This window comes from Chlamydotis macqueenii, chromosome 1 (assembly GCF_036417535.1).
Source record: "Chlamydotis macqueenii isolate bChlMac1 chromosome 1, bChlMac1.mat, whole genome shotgun sequence".
Classification (NCBI taxonomy): Eukaryota; Metazoa; Chordata; class Aves; order Otidiformes; family Otididae; genus Chlamydotis; species Chlamydotis macqueenii.
The window spans coordinates 93,744,664-93,761,045 of NC_141556.1; the positions used below are offsets into that span (position 1 = coordinate 93,744,664).

Here is a 16,382-nt window from a genome sequence, read left to right on the forward strand (position 1 = left end):
TTAGATTTGCTGTGAACATAGTCCTCGGGACACGTGAAATTCAGTGCACATCTGCAGACTTTCTAGCAAATGTCAGGTGTAATGTGTATGTGCAAGTTGTCTGGTACTTCTGTGAAGACCTTGATCTGTTCTGCGAGTGCAGGTTGTGTACTGACAACAGAAGTTGTCAGCCCATTCAGGAATAATTGATTTAGGGATTGATGTCTGTCTCTTCTATGTGTTCTTAGATATTCCACTCTGATGCACACAGATTAAGAGAAGCAAAAGATTCTGTGATGCTTAATTAATGACTTCCACATGAAGGAAGTTGCTAATGCTCCTGTATATATGGCTGCAGTGCAAAGAATTGTGCTTTCTCTTTTTCTTGGAGAAATTGCTGGGTATTGCAGATTGCTCCCCTGATGCAGGATGTATATATGTATCTCTGGGGTTGATCAGTGGTCTTCATACAACTTTGGCAGAAATGATGAAGCACCACTTCAAGGCTCAAGAGCTACCCTTTTACAGTACCAATAAAATAAAATGAGGTTTAATTGTTCTGCAAGTTTCACTGGAATTGTGATCTTTAGGTATTTCCAAACAACTCTTGAATGATGCTGCTGCCCTTGGCAGACTCTATTGCATGCCAGACACGCAATGATGATCTTTAAATTCTTCAGGCATGAAGTGTCTGCTATTGCTAACCTAAATGAAACACACAACAAAATGAGATCTAAAACATCCAATCAGAATGAGCTACTTTTAAAATTGCTTTGTAGTTAAGTGATGCTGTAGATGCAGTTCAACACAACTTTTTTTTCCTTTTCCATTCCTTTCTAGAATGATTTGACAGCAGGTTCTTTAATGTGGATAGATTAGAGGAGTGTTTTTCCTTGCATGTTTTCGAGGAGGCCTACAACAAAAGGGAGATGTGAAATTTGCATTTAGGTTAAATTGTGTGAGACAGATTATAAAGTTTTTGTATCTAGCCAGTGGAAACAAGACTGATTGTTCCAAGCGACCAGGGGAAATTTGACATTTCTTAGTGATGTGTCTTTAAAAGAAGAGGCTCAGTTTTATCACCTAAATGTGTTTGTGGAGTTCTTTTGCTTTTCTCATCAGAAAGGTGTGCCCTGATCATCATACAAATGCAGTGCTGGTGTTGTTTTATGCTTGAGACAACTGAAACAGCAAACTAGTGAAGAGGATGGTTTAAATGAATGTTAGGCATGATCTTTTCCACTTTTAACTGGATAAATTTCCAGTTTAAGTACAGTTTGGGTTAAAAGAGACCCAATCTCTCCTTTGTCTTTGACTTCCAGCATAGGCTTAAGATGCAAAAGTGTGGGGAGGAATACGTAATCATGTACATTATTGGTATTCCTGGTTGTAAGAAATAGTATTTGTGTGGTTACTGCATTGTGGTAACAGGCCCATTGAAATGAGAAATAATTAACTGCCAAGTATTACAGATCATGCAAGCATTTTAAATTTCCTTAAAATGCCTCCAGAACAATGTATCTGTCTGTACAGGTGAAAGCTACTATGATTTCATGTTCTAAAGGCCACTGTATTAGTGTAGCTGCTTAATTTTTTCAATCTGTAAGTGAGTAAACAGTTACTCTCCCCTGTCACGGGATAGGAAAAGCACAGAACTGGTTAACTTGGTTATTTTTTTTTTTTTAGGACATAACCTAAAACTGACTGCTGCTTATGTTGAAAATTAATTTTATGTATCTACACTATAAAGAATTTTAAAATATATCCACAGGTATCTCCATGAATAAAGACCTAGTATATATTTGTTGGTTTTATTTCTGTTAATATATTAAGTTCCATGTATTTTGTAATGTATGTGAGTACTTGCTTGTAAAAAAACAGTTTACTAGCAAAGAAATCAGTATTTTTCCTGACTGTTAAGCGTATTGTGACTAGTAAGGAATTCAACATTTAAATGTTTACTAATGAGTAAACAGGCCATAGAGGTTTTGAATTATAAATCTTTCTCTTACTCTTAGGTTTCTAACATGCCTTTGAAAAGAAACCAGGATTAAAATGATGCATAAAACAAACGATTTAAGTTACCTCTTTGTAACATTGGACAATTGTGTCTCATGTATTAGAACAACAGTAATTTAGGAAAGTAGTTTACTAACTGTTACCCAAATGGAAATAGTATTTGTCATGGGATGGAACAGAGTGTTTTAAAGCAAATTGCTGAAGTTGGATGAAGAAAAACATGGCTAAACAAGAGCTTTACAAATAGAAATTTTGAGTTTACTGAAGCAGATATTCCAGTTACCTTTTCCAAAAGATGCATCATTTTGGTTCAAGACCATTAGCAAGAAAAAAAAGCTGTAGTTTACATCTGTTTGTGATTCTGTGTGTGCCAGCAGCACTTCAGCTTTTAGAACATACAGCTATCTTTCAGTGTACTCAGATTATAAAGAGAATAGGTTTTGTTACTTGGAATTAGGTGTTCTTGCAAACTTATTAATCAGAGATAGTTAAATACCACAGTTTATTTTTCCTTTTCACTTCAGTGTGTTGAACTTACTTTTCCATTCAGTCTTGCATGAAATACACGCAAGAATTTTGACATTTAATTAGAATTCTTAAATATGTGTACAATTTTTGTCCCTAAAGCTTAGCTTACCTTTTCATGTTTAGTAGAGAAACTACAACTATTAGTGTGTTATATGACACACTTTCAGACCATCACTTTTAGCTGTTAAAACAAACATTTGTCAATACAAATGATGTTGGTCATTGTGAATTTCTGGAGTGTGGAATCTTGACTTAGGTTAAATCTATTGTAGTCACTTGGTAGGAACTGTATGCACAGGCGTGAACGTTTAAGGGTAAGATGTACCTACAGATAATAAATGTGTTTGGAATGGTGTCAAAGACATTTTTTAGCAGCATATCTAATCTGATTTTTGTCTTTGCTACTTTTGCTTACATTACTTTGTTTGAGATCCTGAAAGGTCCTGGTTGCTTTAAGGATAATGTGTACAGGTCTCTTTCAGAAGATATGTGGATCTTCTAGTGTCAGATCCTGAAAATGTTAATGCTCTTCCTGGCCTACTCATTTCGTGGAATAAATTCAGTAAATAGGCTTTTTAGCCTCCAGTGCTAACGAAAATAAAATGGAGATGTTATGAGGCTTATTTTGTGAGGCTTATGTTATGGCAGGTGTTAATTTTGTTGGATGTGTCCTTGTGCTCAGGAATACTTTGTTGCATCTTGATAAGGTAACGTATAAAGAGCCAGTGATGGTGAACGTTACTTAAAGAACATTCTTATTTCCAAAACAGCAAACACATTCTTACACTTCTTGTACTACATACTGGGAGAAATTCATGTCTAACTGTTGAGTAAATACTTTTTTTTCCAGATTACTCTTTATAATTTGATTTTGAGAATACACTATTTGTGCTATTTTTTCCACTTGTTAACAAATCATCTTTAGTATTGCTACTGCTGTTTCATACTCAAATGTTAGGTAAATGGCCCTAGGTTGACGTTATAATTTAATATGTTGTAGAAATCCAGAGAAATTGAACATGTTCTCTAAAGAGATGGAAGATTTGATTACAGCATGAAAATTGTGTTATGGTGGAAAACAATGCACTAGCAGTTTGATGATGGTCAGACCTGGCAGTTATTTTCAGTAGAGTATTTGCTGTCCATTGTCTTTCCACTTCTGTTCTTTCTCATCGTGTTGTGAATACAGTAACAACAGTAAAACTGATGTGCTCTTGTTTTATTGATGGGTTTCTCCTTACTTTTCAGAACCTGTTTTCTTCTCTACACGAGGGAACATGAAATAGCAGGGACACTTTCTGTACTGTCTGCAATTTTTTAAGTCATTATGGATGAATTTTTATCTCATTGAGGAAATCTCATTGACCAGCTGGTCACCTGTGATGAGAAGTTAAGCATTAGGCAACATTAGTTGAATGGTATTTTCTCACAATTGCTGCTGCATCTGTGTGCAGCTTACCTTGCAGTTTTCGTACAATGCGATTAGTAGGGTCAAAGAACCAACAGAGATGATATCACTGCTAAAACCCAGGATGACTAAAATACCAGTGAAGATTTGAAGATGAACGTGTGTATCTGATTTATTTTTGTTCTTTTGTAGGTGATGGATGTGGACACACTGTTCTGGGCCCTGAAAGTGGAACTCTTGCTTCAATAAACTACCCACAGACCTCTCCGAATAGCACAGTCTGTGAATGGGAAATTCGTGTAAAGCCTGGGCAGCGAGTTCAGCTCAAATTTGGTGATTTTGATATTGATGACTCAGATTCCTGTCATTCCAGTTACTTAAGAGTTCACAATGGGATTGGCCCCACCAGGACTGAGATAGGTAGGAGCTTTTATTATTGGTATCTAAAAGCTATTGTCTTATATAGAACTTGGAAGATACTGTTGAAACTTTTTGTTACTTTTAAAATTTCTCCTTGATTACATGCTGTGAGCATAGAGTAACTACAGTGTATATGGTATTAGTTAAGTTCTTTTTTATAGCCCTAGAAAACTGTTACAATTCAGTTGGATATTGGGCAGGGTAAGACCTTGCCTGGATACATAATACACTGCTTTGTACAGTGTGGATTTTGAATCTTATGAGAAGTGATGAAGGAAGTGTTTATTATTTATAGGAATCTCAAATAAGATAAAGAAAGGAATTTTAGTAGTTCTGTAATAGGAGTTGTGATTTTCCTGAGTTTCATGTCAGGGAAACCCTGCAAACCCTTGAGAGGTGCTGTGTATACCTCACCACAGTAGAACAGCGGCATCAGGGACCAGTTTCAGTAAATTTACTACTAATAGCACTGCTAGAAAGCTCAGCTAAGGAAAGATTCTCCTCTATGCTGTGCAGATCTTCAGTACAGGGATGGAGTACAGGTGCAACTGTAACTGTATAAAAATAAAAATGGTAAAGAAAACAGAAGTCTGATTGTCCCTTGCTCTGGTGACATGCTCTTTTCAAGTATGCTTACTATTGTTGCTCAGCAGATGAAGTCTCTGGAATGCTGGAGTATTCTTAATGCAATTATTCTTAAGTAATTGTATTTTGTTTACTGTTACTAAAGTGTTTGTAAATGTTTGTCTTCTTGACACAATTCCTATATCCTAAAAACGTACTGAAAAAATTATGGATAATAACGATAGCAGAACATCATACGTTTTGTTCATCCATACAACAATTAGATGCCAGATGCAACACAGATCCTATAATGATCTTTGATTCTTCAGATTCTCAAAGGAAACTCCACTGTAATGTTTTTTTTTTTTTTTTCTCAGACATTTCCAAGTAGCTAGCAAAGTTCTTGTAAGCAGTGGAGAGGAAATTGTAGAACTATGAGGATCTTCATTTAAAAAAAGAAAAGAGAAAGAAAGAAAAGGAAGTAGTATATACATCTTACCTGAAATGCCTTTCTCTTTATATGCAATAGCTCTGATTTGAGCTGTTCATCTTTGTGGTGTTAAAAGATGCCAGGCTTCAATAGTTGTGTAGTTCAAATATTCTCCCTTTTCTGATGATGTCCATAGTTTAATTTTTGTCCTCTTTAAGAGGACAAATCAACTTTCACGACTGTAAGGCAGGGTTGTTGTTTTTTTTCAAATAGCAGTGTGACATCATCTATGTCAAGGTACATGGAGGGTTTAAAGACCCTTGTGGTTACTTTGCATAAAAATCAAAATGAATTGTCTATCTTCCTTCACTAAAACGAGATGTTATTGTGCAGTTTAATTTTATTTTCTTTCCTAAAGCTTTAATCTGGAGAGAGAGAGAGAAAGAGAGGTTTACCTCACCAAGATATTTTTTTGTGTGACTTAAATGCCGATCCCATTAAATTGAGCCTTTTTATAAAAAGGCTAGTGGAATGTTAGCTCTGTTAACCTTCTTTCCCAACTGTTACCTAGCTAAATGTGTGTGAAAATAAGTATGTGCTTGGAGCTGTTGAGCCAGACTTGGTCTAAAATAGGAAATGCTGAAGTCCTTAAATGGCAAGGAACGTCCAGTTCTGATAAGTCTATTATTCACTTTTACAAGTGACTTAATGGGTTCAAGTAAATTTTTTACTTCATTTCTTTTCCTTGACTTTCAGCTGTTCCTAGCTGGTGTAGTAGTGCAGTATGTTGAGTGTGTGTTTTTCTGCTTTTAATAAATAAAATCACAGAACAAACAGTGATATTAACAGTGGCAGATACAGATGATGCAGATTCTTGAATGTTCATCCTTGGAGCAATGAACACTGGAGAGATTAAACAGGGACCTGAAATTGTTTGGAAGAAACCTGGATTTATCCTAAGTTTTTCTGCTCAAGACTACTGACATGGTTAATGTTAAAATACTTGTATTACATAAAAGCTTAAATTCAGTGATACCTACTTTAACGCAAAATGACTTAAAAATTGGCTGATTAGATTAAAAAATGAATAGTTAGTGGGTTAGCTCATTGATAAACAGAGAATATTTCTAATAAAGCTTTTAAGGGCTAGTTCTCATTCCAAGCCTTTTGAATATTTATCAGTAAATCAGAAGAAGATTTAAATTCTCAGCGTTAAGTCTGTAGTTTAAGGAAGATTTAGAGGTGTTCTGTATTAGATTTCATCACAGTCCAATCTCTGTGCCTCTACAGTCAGATAGATGTACGTATTTGATACATACAATGTAAGCCCCGATCTATAGGAGCAGAGAGGGTAAGCTGCCATGGGAATTCCCACTCCTGCTGTAATGTTGCTGTGTGAAAGCACTTGTGGTCCCTTCAATGCATAAGTACAGACAAAATAGTAATATTACATCTTATGCACATACCATTGACAGAGGTGTCATGGCAGTCATGTTTTGTCTATTTCTAGTGCCTGCTTTTTAAAAAGATTGCTAAAAATCTGATGAGAGGCCAGGGAAGAGTTAGAAAAATAATTTATAGTCTCATAAGTATGTCTTGCCATGAATCGTAAGGTGCATCAGTCTACAGTTTGTCAAAGGCTGTGTCTCCATGGTGCAGGCAGCACTGGATAGTTTATCCAAGCTAGATTTAAATGTCTTGCACTGTGTATTTGCCCGAAGGAGAGGATAAATGGTGTCTTGAGGACAGTCTGACCTGCCCGGAGAGGAGTGTAGTGCTGGTCAATCATGTAACAAGATCCAGTGGCTGAAAACAAAACTTAAAAAAAGGTGAAAAGTGGTAGTTGGCAAAATAAGCAGTTCATCATAGTGAATGCAATTAATCGTTGCAGCATGACTTTGAGCAAAACATAGGATCAATGTGGAGTCTTGGTAAAAGGGAACTTACTTCCTTGTAACTTTTGCTGATTGCCAGTTTAAGTAGTGAATTGAGGTAAGGTTGCATTTGTATAATATTATTAATTTCATTAAAGTGTTGTAAAATCTATTTTCTAGGGTTTTTTTTTACTTAGAAAATACTCTTGCTGTGTTCAAAATATATGTGTAAGCAAAATTTAGAAAGCTCTGAATAACTATAGGAATTTGTATTTCTGAGGTTTTTAAAAATTGTATTAGTATTTGAGAATGCAGTTCATTTTTTAAAGGAATTTGACATAGACATTATATTTCTTTGTGTTATAGTTATATCTGGTTTGTATTATATTTGTTAAGAACTGTTCCGGCAGGGCAGTATTATTCCACTCCCTCTACTTTAGTATTGTAATTTACCTTTAGTTGAGAAGGCGGTCTGGCTTCTTTTATTGCTATTTTATGATACGATAACATACTTATTACCAAGAAAGCAAATAAAGGAATGATAAACTGAAACATATGCGGTGTCATTTGCTGCTGGTGATTTATCCACTTTGATTATCCACTGCAGAATCTTAAATAAGGCTGTGGATGGTTTACAGTGTTGGATGATCAAGGGAGCCTATAGAACAGAAGATACTTTTATTTTTCTTAACAGGTTAATAAACTGGTTGGTGTTTTATTAAAGTTTCTAGTTAGTAGGACTGGAGAAGTCCGTATTGAGTTGAGTCTGTTTAATAGCCATTCATCCAGGTAATGTCATTTGATAGTAATTCAAGAACTTCATAGGGCAGATATTGTCAATATCTGCAAACTCTAGCATCTCAGTTTAGACTCTATTATTTTTAGTCATTCTGGATGGCAAGAGAAGTATCCAGATGCAGAACCTCTGCTAGGTTTTACAGGTACAGCAAACCAGAAAGTGAACCAACCAGTAGTTTATATTAACGGTACTCACGTATGCTTGTATGTTAATGCTGAAGTGCAGTGAATCATGCCTGCTGTTGTCCAAAATTAAGAAAAGTAGTTGACAGAAACCATGAAATAGTTGACAAGGAAGAAGTGCCCCAGCAGCTGAGGGAAGAGAAGGGCTTTTCTGTGATCTGCTCCTGTAGATGATTGTTACCCTAACTTGATCCTTTTCCTTAACAGATTTCTTATGGTCTTGAAAGAACTGACGATGAGGGTTATGCAGGGCTAGAGGTGAATGGGAGAAGGTCATATTTATTTGCAAGTGGATGAGACACTCTCACCTGTTGAAAGTGTCTAAATAAATGTGGTACCCATAGTCTGCCATTTGCTTTAAATGGACACTGACTACATTATTGAGTGTCGTGCATGCGTTATTTGTTGATGCTTATTACATATGTTGGTTTTGGTCCATGTGTGTTCTCCCCCTTCTCTCCATAGGAAAATACTGTGGGTTTGACTTGCAAATGGATGGTTTAATTACTTCAAAAAGTAATGAAGTCACAGTACAGTTCATGAGTGGAACACACACTTCTGGACGTGGATTTCTTGCAGCTTATTCGACTACTGACAAGTCAGGTATTTATTTGGTAGTTTTTCTGTGCTGGTAAAATTATAGTTGCCTAGTGAAAACACAGAGCTAATTTATTTATTCCTGCTTTCTCACAAATTAACTTCTAAAAATGAAGACTTTCAATACAGTCTTACTGATAATTCTGTGTAGGAAATTTGGCTGTTCAGTTACTATTTAAGTTACTGTAGTTTTAAAGAAATTATATCAAATCTTACCCTGGATAGCAGGACAAGAATTGCAGTTACCTGTTATGAATGAAAGAGCTGCTTTGGACAAAGGACGAAATGCATATTTTTCAGATAGTAATCAAGGTGCCAGATAGCTAAAAAAAAATCATGTCAAACTGTATGTATTTTATACAGACCAACCTCGTGGAAAATTGTATTTCAGTAGCAGTTTCCTATACTCCCTCAACTCTTTAATTATATGATCTGCTGACTACTTTTTAGGGGTTTTTTGCCATTTTTGCCATTTCTTGTTTTTTTACATATTTCTAGTTATTCTAGCCTCTAAAGGAGGCAGCTGTTTTTGTTTTGCATCTCCTTCCCCTCATTGTAATGGTGAGTGACATACCTGGTTCACAAGGAAATGAATGATTGCCAGCAACTGCTTCGTAAGGCAAAAGACTTGAGAAGACCCTTTGTGGAAGTAATTCTAAAAAGAGCAGATAAAGAGTTTTCATTTTTACTTTGTATATTGTGGGTTTTCTGATGCTTTTCTCTCTGTATTTGGGACTGTATGTGCTGATAACATAGCAGACTGAACAAAAATTTGAGTTAATCAGTCATAGATGCTAGTAACGTGGCACTCTGTTCCCTGTGCTGCCTGGTTTTGGTACTGTGGAACTGTTTAAGTGCTGAAACCACAGGCCTGTTTAGCTTATTAATTTAATTTTGAGAAAAGAGCATGTGTTTGTGTCTCTGATTTGTGTCAGGTCCTCTGAAGTATAGCTATAAATTAAAATTAAGCTGCACGAAAAATTAATGTTTGTAGTGTTTCTGGTCTGTATCACATTCTCAGTTGATTTCCCAGTTACTCAGACAAATTATCAAGGTTCTACTGTAATACAAAATCTGTTACAAGAAAATTTAGTAGGAATGTGGGTTTTTTAAATTCTGGCACTTTTGGTTAAGCTGCAGAGGCTCAAATGTATATTTTTGTGTACTTTAAAAAACATACTCAAACTTGTTGTCTTTATCATCCTCTTGACCTAACGTTTTTTCTTTTCAGACCTAATTACCTGTTTAGACAATGCAAGTCACTTTTCTGAACCAGAATTCAAGTAAGACTGATTTACCTGTTTCCCCCAGTCTCTTTAATGAAGTCATTTTAGTGTTCTGCTTCACTCTGTTACTTACACCTGATGCAGCTTGAAAATTGGCTGTCCAGAGAACTTAAGAAACAAAGTAATTAGGGTTAGAGATTAATAATTTTGACATTTGCACTCCTCCCCCCCCCCTTTTTGTTATTTACATGCAGTATACAGTAGAACCTCGTTAATTTGCACATAGAAGCTAATATCTCATTCCCGTAGAAAGAATATTGCTTTTATAAACACATATTACAGCAGGTATACACTTTAAATACTGAAATTCATATGACAGTTATCTAAGGAGCACTAAACTATGAAACGTATTAAAAATTATAAACCCATTTCACAGTTTGGTGTGAATTAATGAGGTTCTGTGGAGACATAAAATGCTGTACCTTCTGATGGGGGAAATACCTGTAATTTCCCTGTTTTCTCCTTCTCCATTTCCATCTAAAGCAAGGACAGTGTTTAAAGCTGCAGACTATTGTGAAGTACTTACTTTCTGGAGAACTTCAGCCCTGGCATAATGTTTTCATTTCAAAGGTTTCAAAGTGCAACCTTTGCATTTCTCTTTCATTTTCCCAAGTTCCAAAATAGAGCTCTAATAGTAGATTCGGGCCTTACTGGACATATGTTGAAGTCTCTAAATCCCCCTATTTTTGTAGTACCTGCAAAATTGCTTCAACTGTTGTTGATCTGCAGTGAAAGTGTTAATGGTTTACTCCACTGTTAAATCTTGAAGATTTAATAGTTTTTGTACGTGAAATGGCACTAGAACATGAACACAGACTTGCATCAGAGGTGCAGATGTCTTGCCTCATACTTTTCATGAGCTTATAGTATCAACTAAATTTGGCCAGTTTTTTATGGTCAAAGCATTGCCAGAAGCTATTATAAGATAACATTACTTTTCAGACGTGTTATTTAAGGATGCAAACCAAATAGATTTACAGGTCTCTAGTTTGTAAAATAACTCATTAGTATTGGTACTTACATGACTTTAAATTTACAGAAGCCATGCAGTATTTAGACTATAAAATGCTGGCTTTAATAAATTGAGTCTGAAACTGTAGTTTCAGCTGAGACTTTTAAAAAACTTTTTCAGATATCTGTTCTGTTGTGTACTTCTCTTCCTGAGTATTTTTTAATCTGATTTGATATGTCTTCAATTAGGATAATACCCTGAAGTAGAGATATATAAATGATAACAGTGTATTGTAAGTCAAAAAGATAACTACTATTTGATAGCATTCTAAGAGTTGCAGTTGTCTGCATATCTTGACTTGATATTTTGTTCTCTTCCAGTAAGTATTGTCCAGCTGGATGTGTGATTCCTTTTGCTGATATTTCAGGCACTATTCCCCATGGATACAGAGATGTAAGTAAAAATACTGTGGGCTCATGTAATTTTTGGTAAAACAGGCACTGTATAATTAAAAGTCAATTATAGTTGTACGCATTAGTTCTGCTGGCTGTGTTCTGGAATTTGCACCTCCTAAAGTAAATAGCGTGGTACTAATTTTTTTTGCATGGCTGCTAAGTAGCTGGTGCTTCAGATGTTGCCATCTCCAAGAAGTGAAGTAGCGTAGCAGGGACTCAAACATCTTTGTAAGGCCTGCTGAGAAGGGTGGAATGATCAAAATATTGTTTTATACTTCCTGTTTTGTTTTTGTTGGCTTTCTCAGGTTGGGAAATTCAGGTATATAAAGAGAGCACCAGTTCTTTTAATGGTGTCTTTTTGTTTTTGACACTGTGATACATCTCTACACAGAGTCTCTGTGGTTATCTTAATTTTTTGTTACAACATGCGACATGAAATACTGTTCATGCTCAGCAGCTATAAAACCATTTGCAAAACAGAGTTAATATTAATAGTTCTGTAAACTGGAAATTAACATCTTTAATAATGTACTCTTTACTTAGAACACTACAAAAACCTATATGCTATTTTTCTGATATAAGCTTTTGTAACTGAATTAGCATACCTGCCATAGGACTAGAGTGTGTTTGCTTTGTTTATTTTTAAGTGATTTTCATTTTGCTAGCAATCTAGTAAAAAAACTACATTATTTTAAGATAAACAAAGGCATTTACTCTTTTTAATAAGCTGTTAGATCTAGCACAGAGGAAAGACGGTTTAAAAATAGTAGTAAGCAGAGATTTTAATGTTCAGTATGAAGCTAAAGTGTGCCTCTCTGATTTTCTTTTCTCAAATATCTGTAAATCCTAGGCTACTTGCTTAAATAATTACCCATATGTAAAAATGTCACCACAGTGTAACTGTGTTATATGCTCTGGTCCACAGTGAGTCCTTACTAAGTGGCTGCAAGGTAATTTTTGTAGCTTATTAGCAAGATGAAGTTGATTCTCTGCCTAACGTATTTTCAGTATTTGTAGGAGTTCTGCTTGTTGGGAGGTTTTTATGCCAAAATCTGGAAAAACTGTTTTCTATAGAGGAAAAAGGAAGCTTTAGGAAATAAATGCTCTGTGAATTTCTTTTTGTATAATTTATTGCTCTGAATAAAAAGGCAGAAAATTTTCCAGAAGTCAAGTTGTGTGGAAAGAAATCAAATTGTCCAGCATTTTAGAGAGACTTTCAGGTAGAGATTTCTTGTGTATCTCTTCCAAATGATCAGCAGCTGCTTGCTTCTTTAAAAAATACTGTAAATTTTCATTCTTTTGTATATGACCCTGATGTTCACAGTCCTTGAGGACTTGAAGCGCTCATTGCTGACATCTTCTGGTGAGTAGGGAGGAGAGAGCTACTGTTGCTGCAGAATCCCATTGCTTACTTTCAAACGAAAGCAGGGAGGGAAAGGGGAGCTGTGTGCATGAGTGAGAAATAATTACATCTATTTAGAAAACTCTGGGAATATTTGAGGGATGAGGAGTTGAGTTAGAGGCCTTATGTGTGAATATACTGAGGAGAATTATGTGTCAAAAGTCTTGGTGAGGAGTTGGTTTTTTTTTTGCCGGTGAGCTTGAGATATAGGGGCATCCTGGCCTGCTGCACCATGCAATTATTTCTTAAGAAGCCACATTGGAGAAAGTTGTTCTGTTTTTAAAATAATTGGAGAAAGAAAATAATCCATTAAGTCTTCCTTCTATGGAAAAAACCTGCTGATTCCTTCTTTAAGAGTTGTGATGGGGCTCTGTGTCACCCAGTGGACTGGTTGGCAGAGCAGTGCAGCAAATGTGTTTAGTAGCAACAGCTAGGAGTGGACTTTGTTTGGGGGAGCAACTGTTAAGAGTAAATAAAAATACACAGTCATCACCTGTTGTTTATCAACTTGAGCAAGTGCACACTGGATTACCACATTAGTAGTAACGAGCTAAATATGGTTTCTGGAATGTATATTGGAAGATACGCAGGTGGTCCTTCGCAGACAGCCTGGACCCACTCAGTCTTCTCAAATTCAGGTTTATCCTGATCTCACTGGATGTGAGCAAGGGGGTGCAGAATTGCAGTGTGTCTGTGCATACCCCAGTGCTGCACGTTGCAGGAACACCTTTGAATAGCTCTGTATATACCTGTTGCATAGCCAGTAATCCTCCAGGAACCTTGGTGCATGCAGTGGATGGGTGCAAAGCCACTGCTGCTAAGCCTTTCTTGGAGCTGGACCGTCTCTCTGCTCCTTATCACTAAGATGTTTCTCAGTCAAGGCCCTTTGGCCTGGAAGGGTTTGCTTCCCAGCTGGAGATGATCTTCTGAACTAGTTTTGGTCCACAAGACAGTGACATCTTGCTCTGCTCACTCTGTGCCGTGCCCAACAGACTTGGTGTAGTGAGTCAGTCCTGCTCTCCATCGCACAGCTGGCCTGCAAGCCAGGGAAATGGCAGTGTCACTGTGAGATTGGTTAGCAGATCTGGGCTAATGGTCGTCCAGGGAGAGAAGGAAAGAACAAGATGTCCCGCAAAAACTTTTTCTGTAACTGATCTTCTTTGACCTGTACAACCTAGGTAATAGGGTTCCTTAGAACAAGTTTTGTTCATGTTATTATTGTGGGTTTATATGGATCAGATTGCTGGATGGTTAAACCATGTTTAAGCATGAGTTAAAATAAAAAAAATATAACACACTGGCTGAAAGTTACAAAATCTGCAGTGCATCAGTCCTTAATTGTGAGAAAATGAATAAACATACTTTCAACGTGCTTCTTATTAAAAAGTTTTCTATGTATTTATGTATTCACCTTCTGTTTTTTAACATAATAGATTTCTTGTAGGCTGAAAATCTGGCTGTCTTGCTTTTTCAGACTGATTCACCTTGCTGTTCATTTGAGCTTATTTGATTACAAGTGTTGCCTTCCAAATATACCTGGGTGAGGATGCAGTGAAATGTAGGAGCTTCTTTTTGTGTTTCTAGAAATTCCATAATAAAACAAAGATGAATGGTTTCTAAATAACAGAGATAGCAGTTAAATAAGAACAGTTTCTTAATGTAATAATAACAAAGACTATAACTGGACAACGTAGCATTTACAATAAACAATATAGTATTTAATTTATTTACAATAAATAATTTTTTCTTTTTCTCTCTTCTTCAAGTCATCATCACTTTGTATGGCTGGTGTTCACGCAGGTGTTGTGTCAAATACTCTGGGTGGCCAAATTAATGTTGTAATCAGCACGGGCATTCCGTACTATGAAGGCTCCCTGGCTAACAATGTCACCTCAAAAGTGTAAGTGTACTTCCGATGTTCTGCTTATCTTTAGCACCTTAGATCTTGGTAATGTCTCATCAGGGGATTAATGTCAGCTAATGGACTTACGTGTTCAGTGGACAGGTTCTCTTCTGTAAGGTTCTCACAATAGTCTTTTGCTACAGTGTGATTGTTTTACCAGATATTTTTAACCTCTAGACCATAAAGATTAATTTTCTAAATTCTGCAAGGAGGTTTTATCTTCCAAAATGCATGGCATGACCATAAATTCCTAATGATATATAGAAAAATAATAATTTAATGGCAACTTTTTAGTTGCAGGGAAAAGAGTGCAACTTGTCATTTTATCTCAGAAGTCTAAGGAATGAAAGCAATCAGAGGAGATTGATTCTTGTTATTATGATTAGCTTAATTTAAACAGGAAGCATTTTAATGAAGTCTTATGTTTTGCTGGGCAGCTGTTCGTTTGAAAGCCTTTAGCTCAGTATCTCTGGACTAGATTTCAGTTGAAAAGGATTTGTACTGAAAGCACTGCAACTTGGTGACAGGAAGTGTTAATCTGAAGCGCTTGTTTAGGCATGTCTGCAGAGGTTTCAGTGGCAAGTAGTCAGATGAGAAAAATAAATTGAAGAGTTTGTTTCAATTTTCCTCACTGATTACTACAAAACCCATCTTTTGTTCTCTGCAGGGGACCATTGTCTACAAGTCTCTTCACATTTAAGACGAGTGGTAAGCATTATCTCATGTACTGCATGTTGATACTTTTCTACAAATTTTATGAGTAGAAATAAGTGTGCAAATATTTTATTTTATTTCTTAATTTTTCTTCTAGTTAGACATTTTTACTGCATTCCTCAGTAATGTGTATTTTTGAACTGGTTTTATTTTGATGATTAATTATCACTATATTTATAGATACAGTGATATATAAAGTAAGCCTTGCTTATCTGTGGAAAGAGATTCTTTCAGGTTATGTTCCCCTCTTATAGCCTGGCTTAAAGTGACTTGACTTCCATACTTTAAATGCACTTCTATGGCGGAAGAGTTGCTCTTTATTTGTACCAACTGTGCATTCTAGGTTTTCTGCAGGGTTACTCCTTATACTTTCCTTGTTGCCTGCTAAGAAGGCTAGCAGAAATCCCCACCCTTTTTAACTTTTTTTTTTCTCCCATATTCTTGCAACTGAATCCTGTGTGATAAATCACTTACCTCTCTTGCTCTGGAAAGGCATCTCTTGGGCCTTGCTCTATGTTTCTTTTTGGCTGTTGTGTTTTATTTTGTAAATGCGTACCAGGTTGCTGACTGGTATAACAAGTGTTCTCCCTTTTTAAAGCTTTACCACTTTGTGTGATTTTACTTTCTATCAATTACCCATTTTTCAAATAATTAGCTGTAGTTTTCTAAGTGGAAGCTAGCTTTTCTGTAAGGCACTGTAAATGCTATCTTTGAATGGATGTTGGAGGTATTGTGAAGACAGTTGCCTTTCGTAGTCTCTTTAACTGTTTTAATAACAATATTAAAAAAGGTAACAAAAGCATTATGTCTTTTTCCATAAGGATAAAGTTAAAAACAAACAAACAAAAGGTGAACTCATACACATATTCC

General features: G+C 36.0%; 1 protein-coding gene across 1 annotated transcript in view; it reads left to right on the top strand.

Annotated features, from left to right (window-relative positions):
* The window catches only part of DCBLD2 (discoidin, CUB and LCCL domain containing 2), a 44,686-nt gene that overhangs the window by 14,104 nt on the left and 14,200 nt on the right, over positions 1-16,382 (top strand). Inside the window, exons 2-7 of the mRNA XM_086761781.1 lie at positions 4,127-4,354; positions 8,669-8,806; positions 10,032-10,083; positions 11,419-11,491; positions 14,662-14,795; positions 15,466-15,506. Coding sequence (XP_086617907.1) covers positions 4,127-4,354; positions 8,669-8,806; positions 10,032-10,083; positions 11,419-11,491; positions 14,662-14,795; positions 15,466-15,506 — 666 coding nt within the window. The remainder of the gene's footprint in view (positions 1-4,126; positions 4,355-8,668; positions 8,807-10,031; positions 10,084-11,418; positions 11,492-14,661; positions 14,796-15,465; positions 15,507-16,382) is intronic.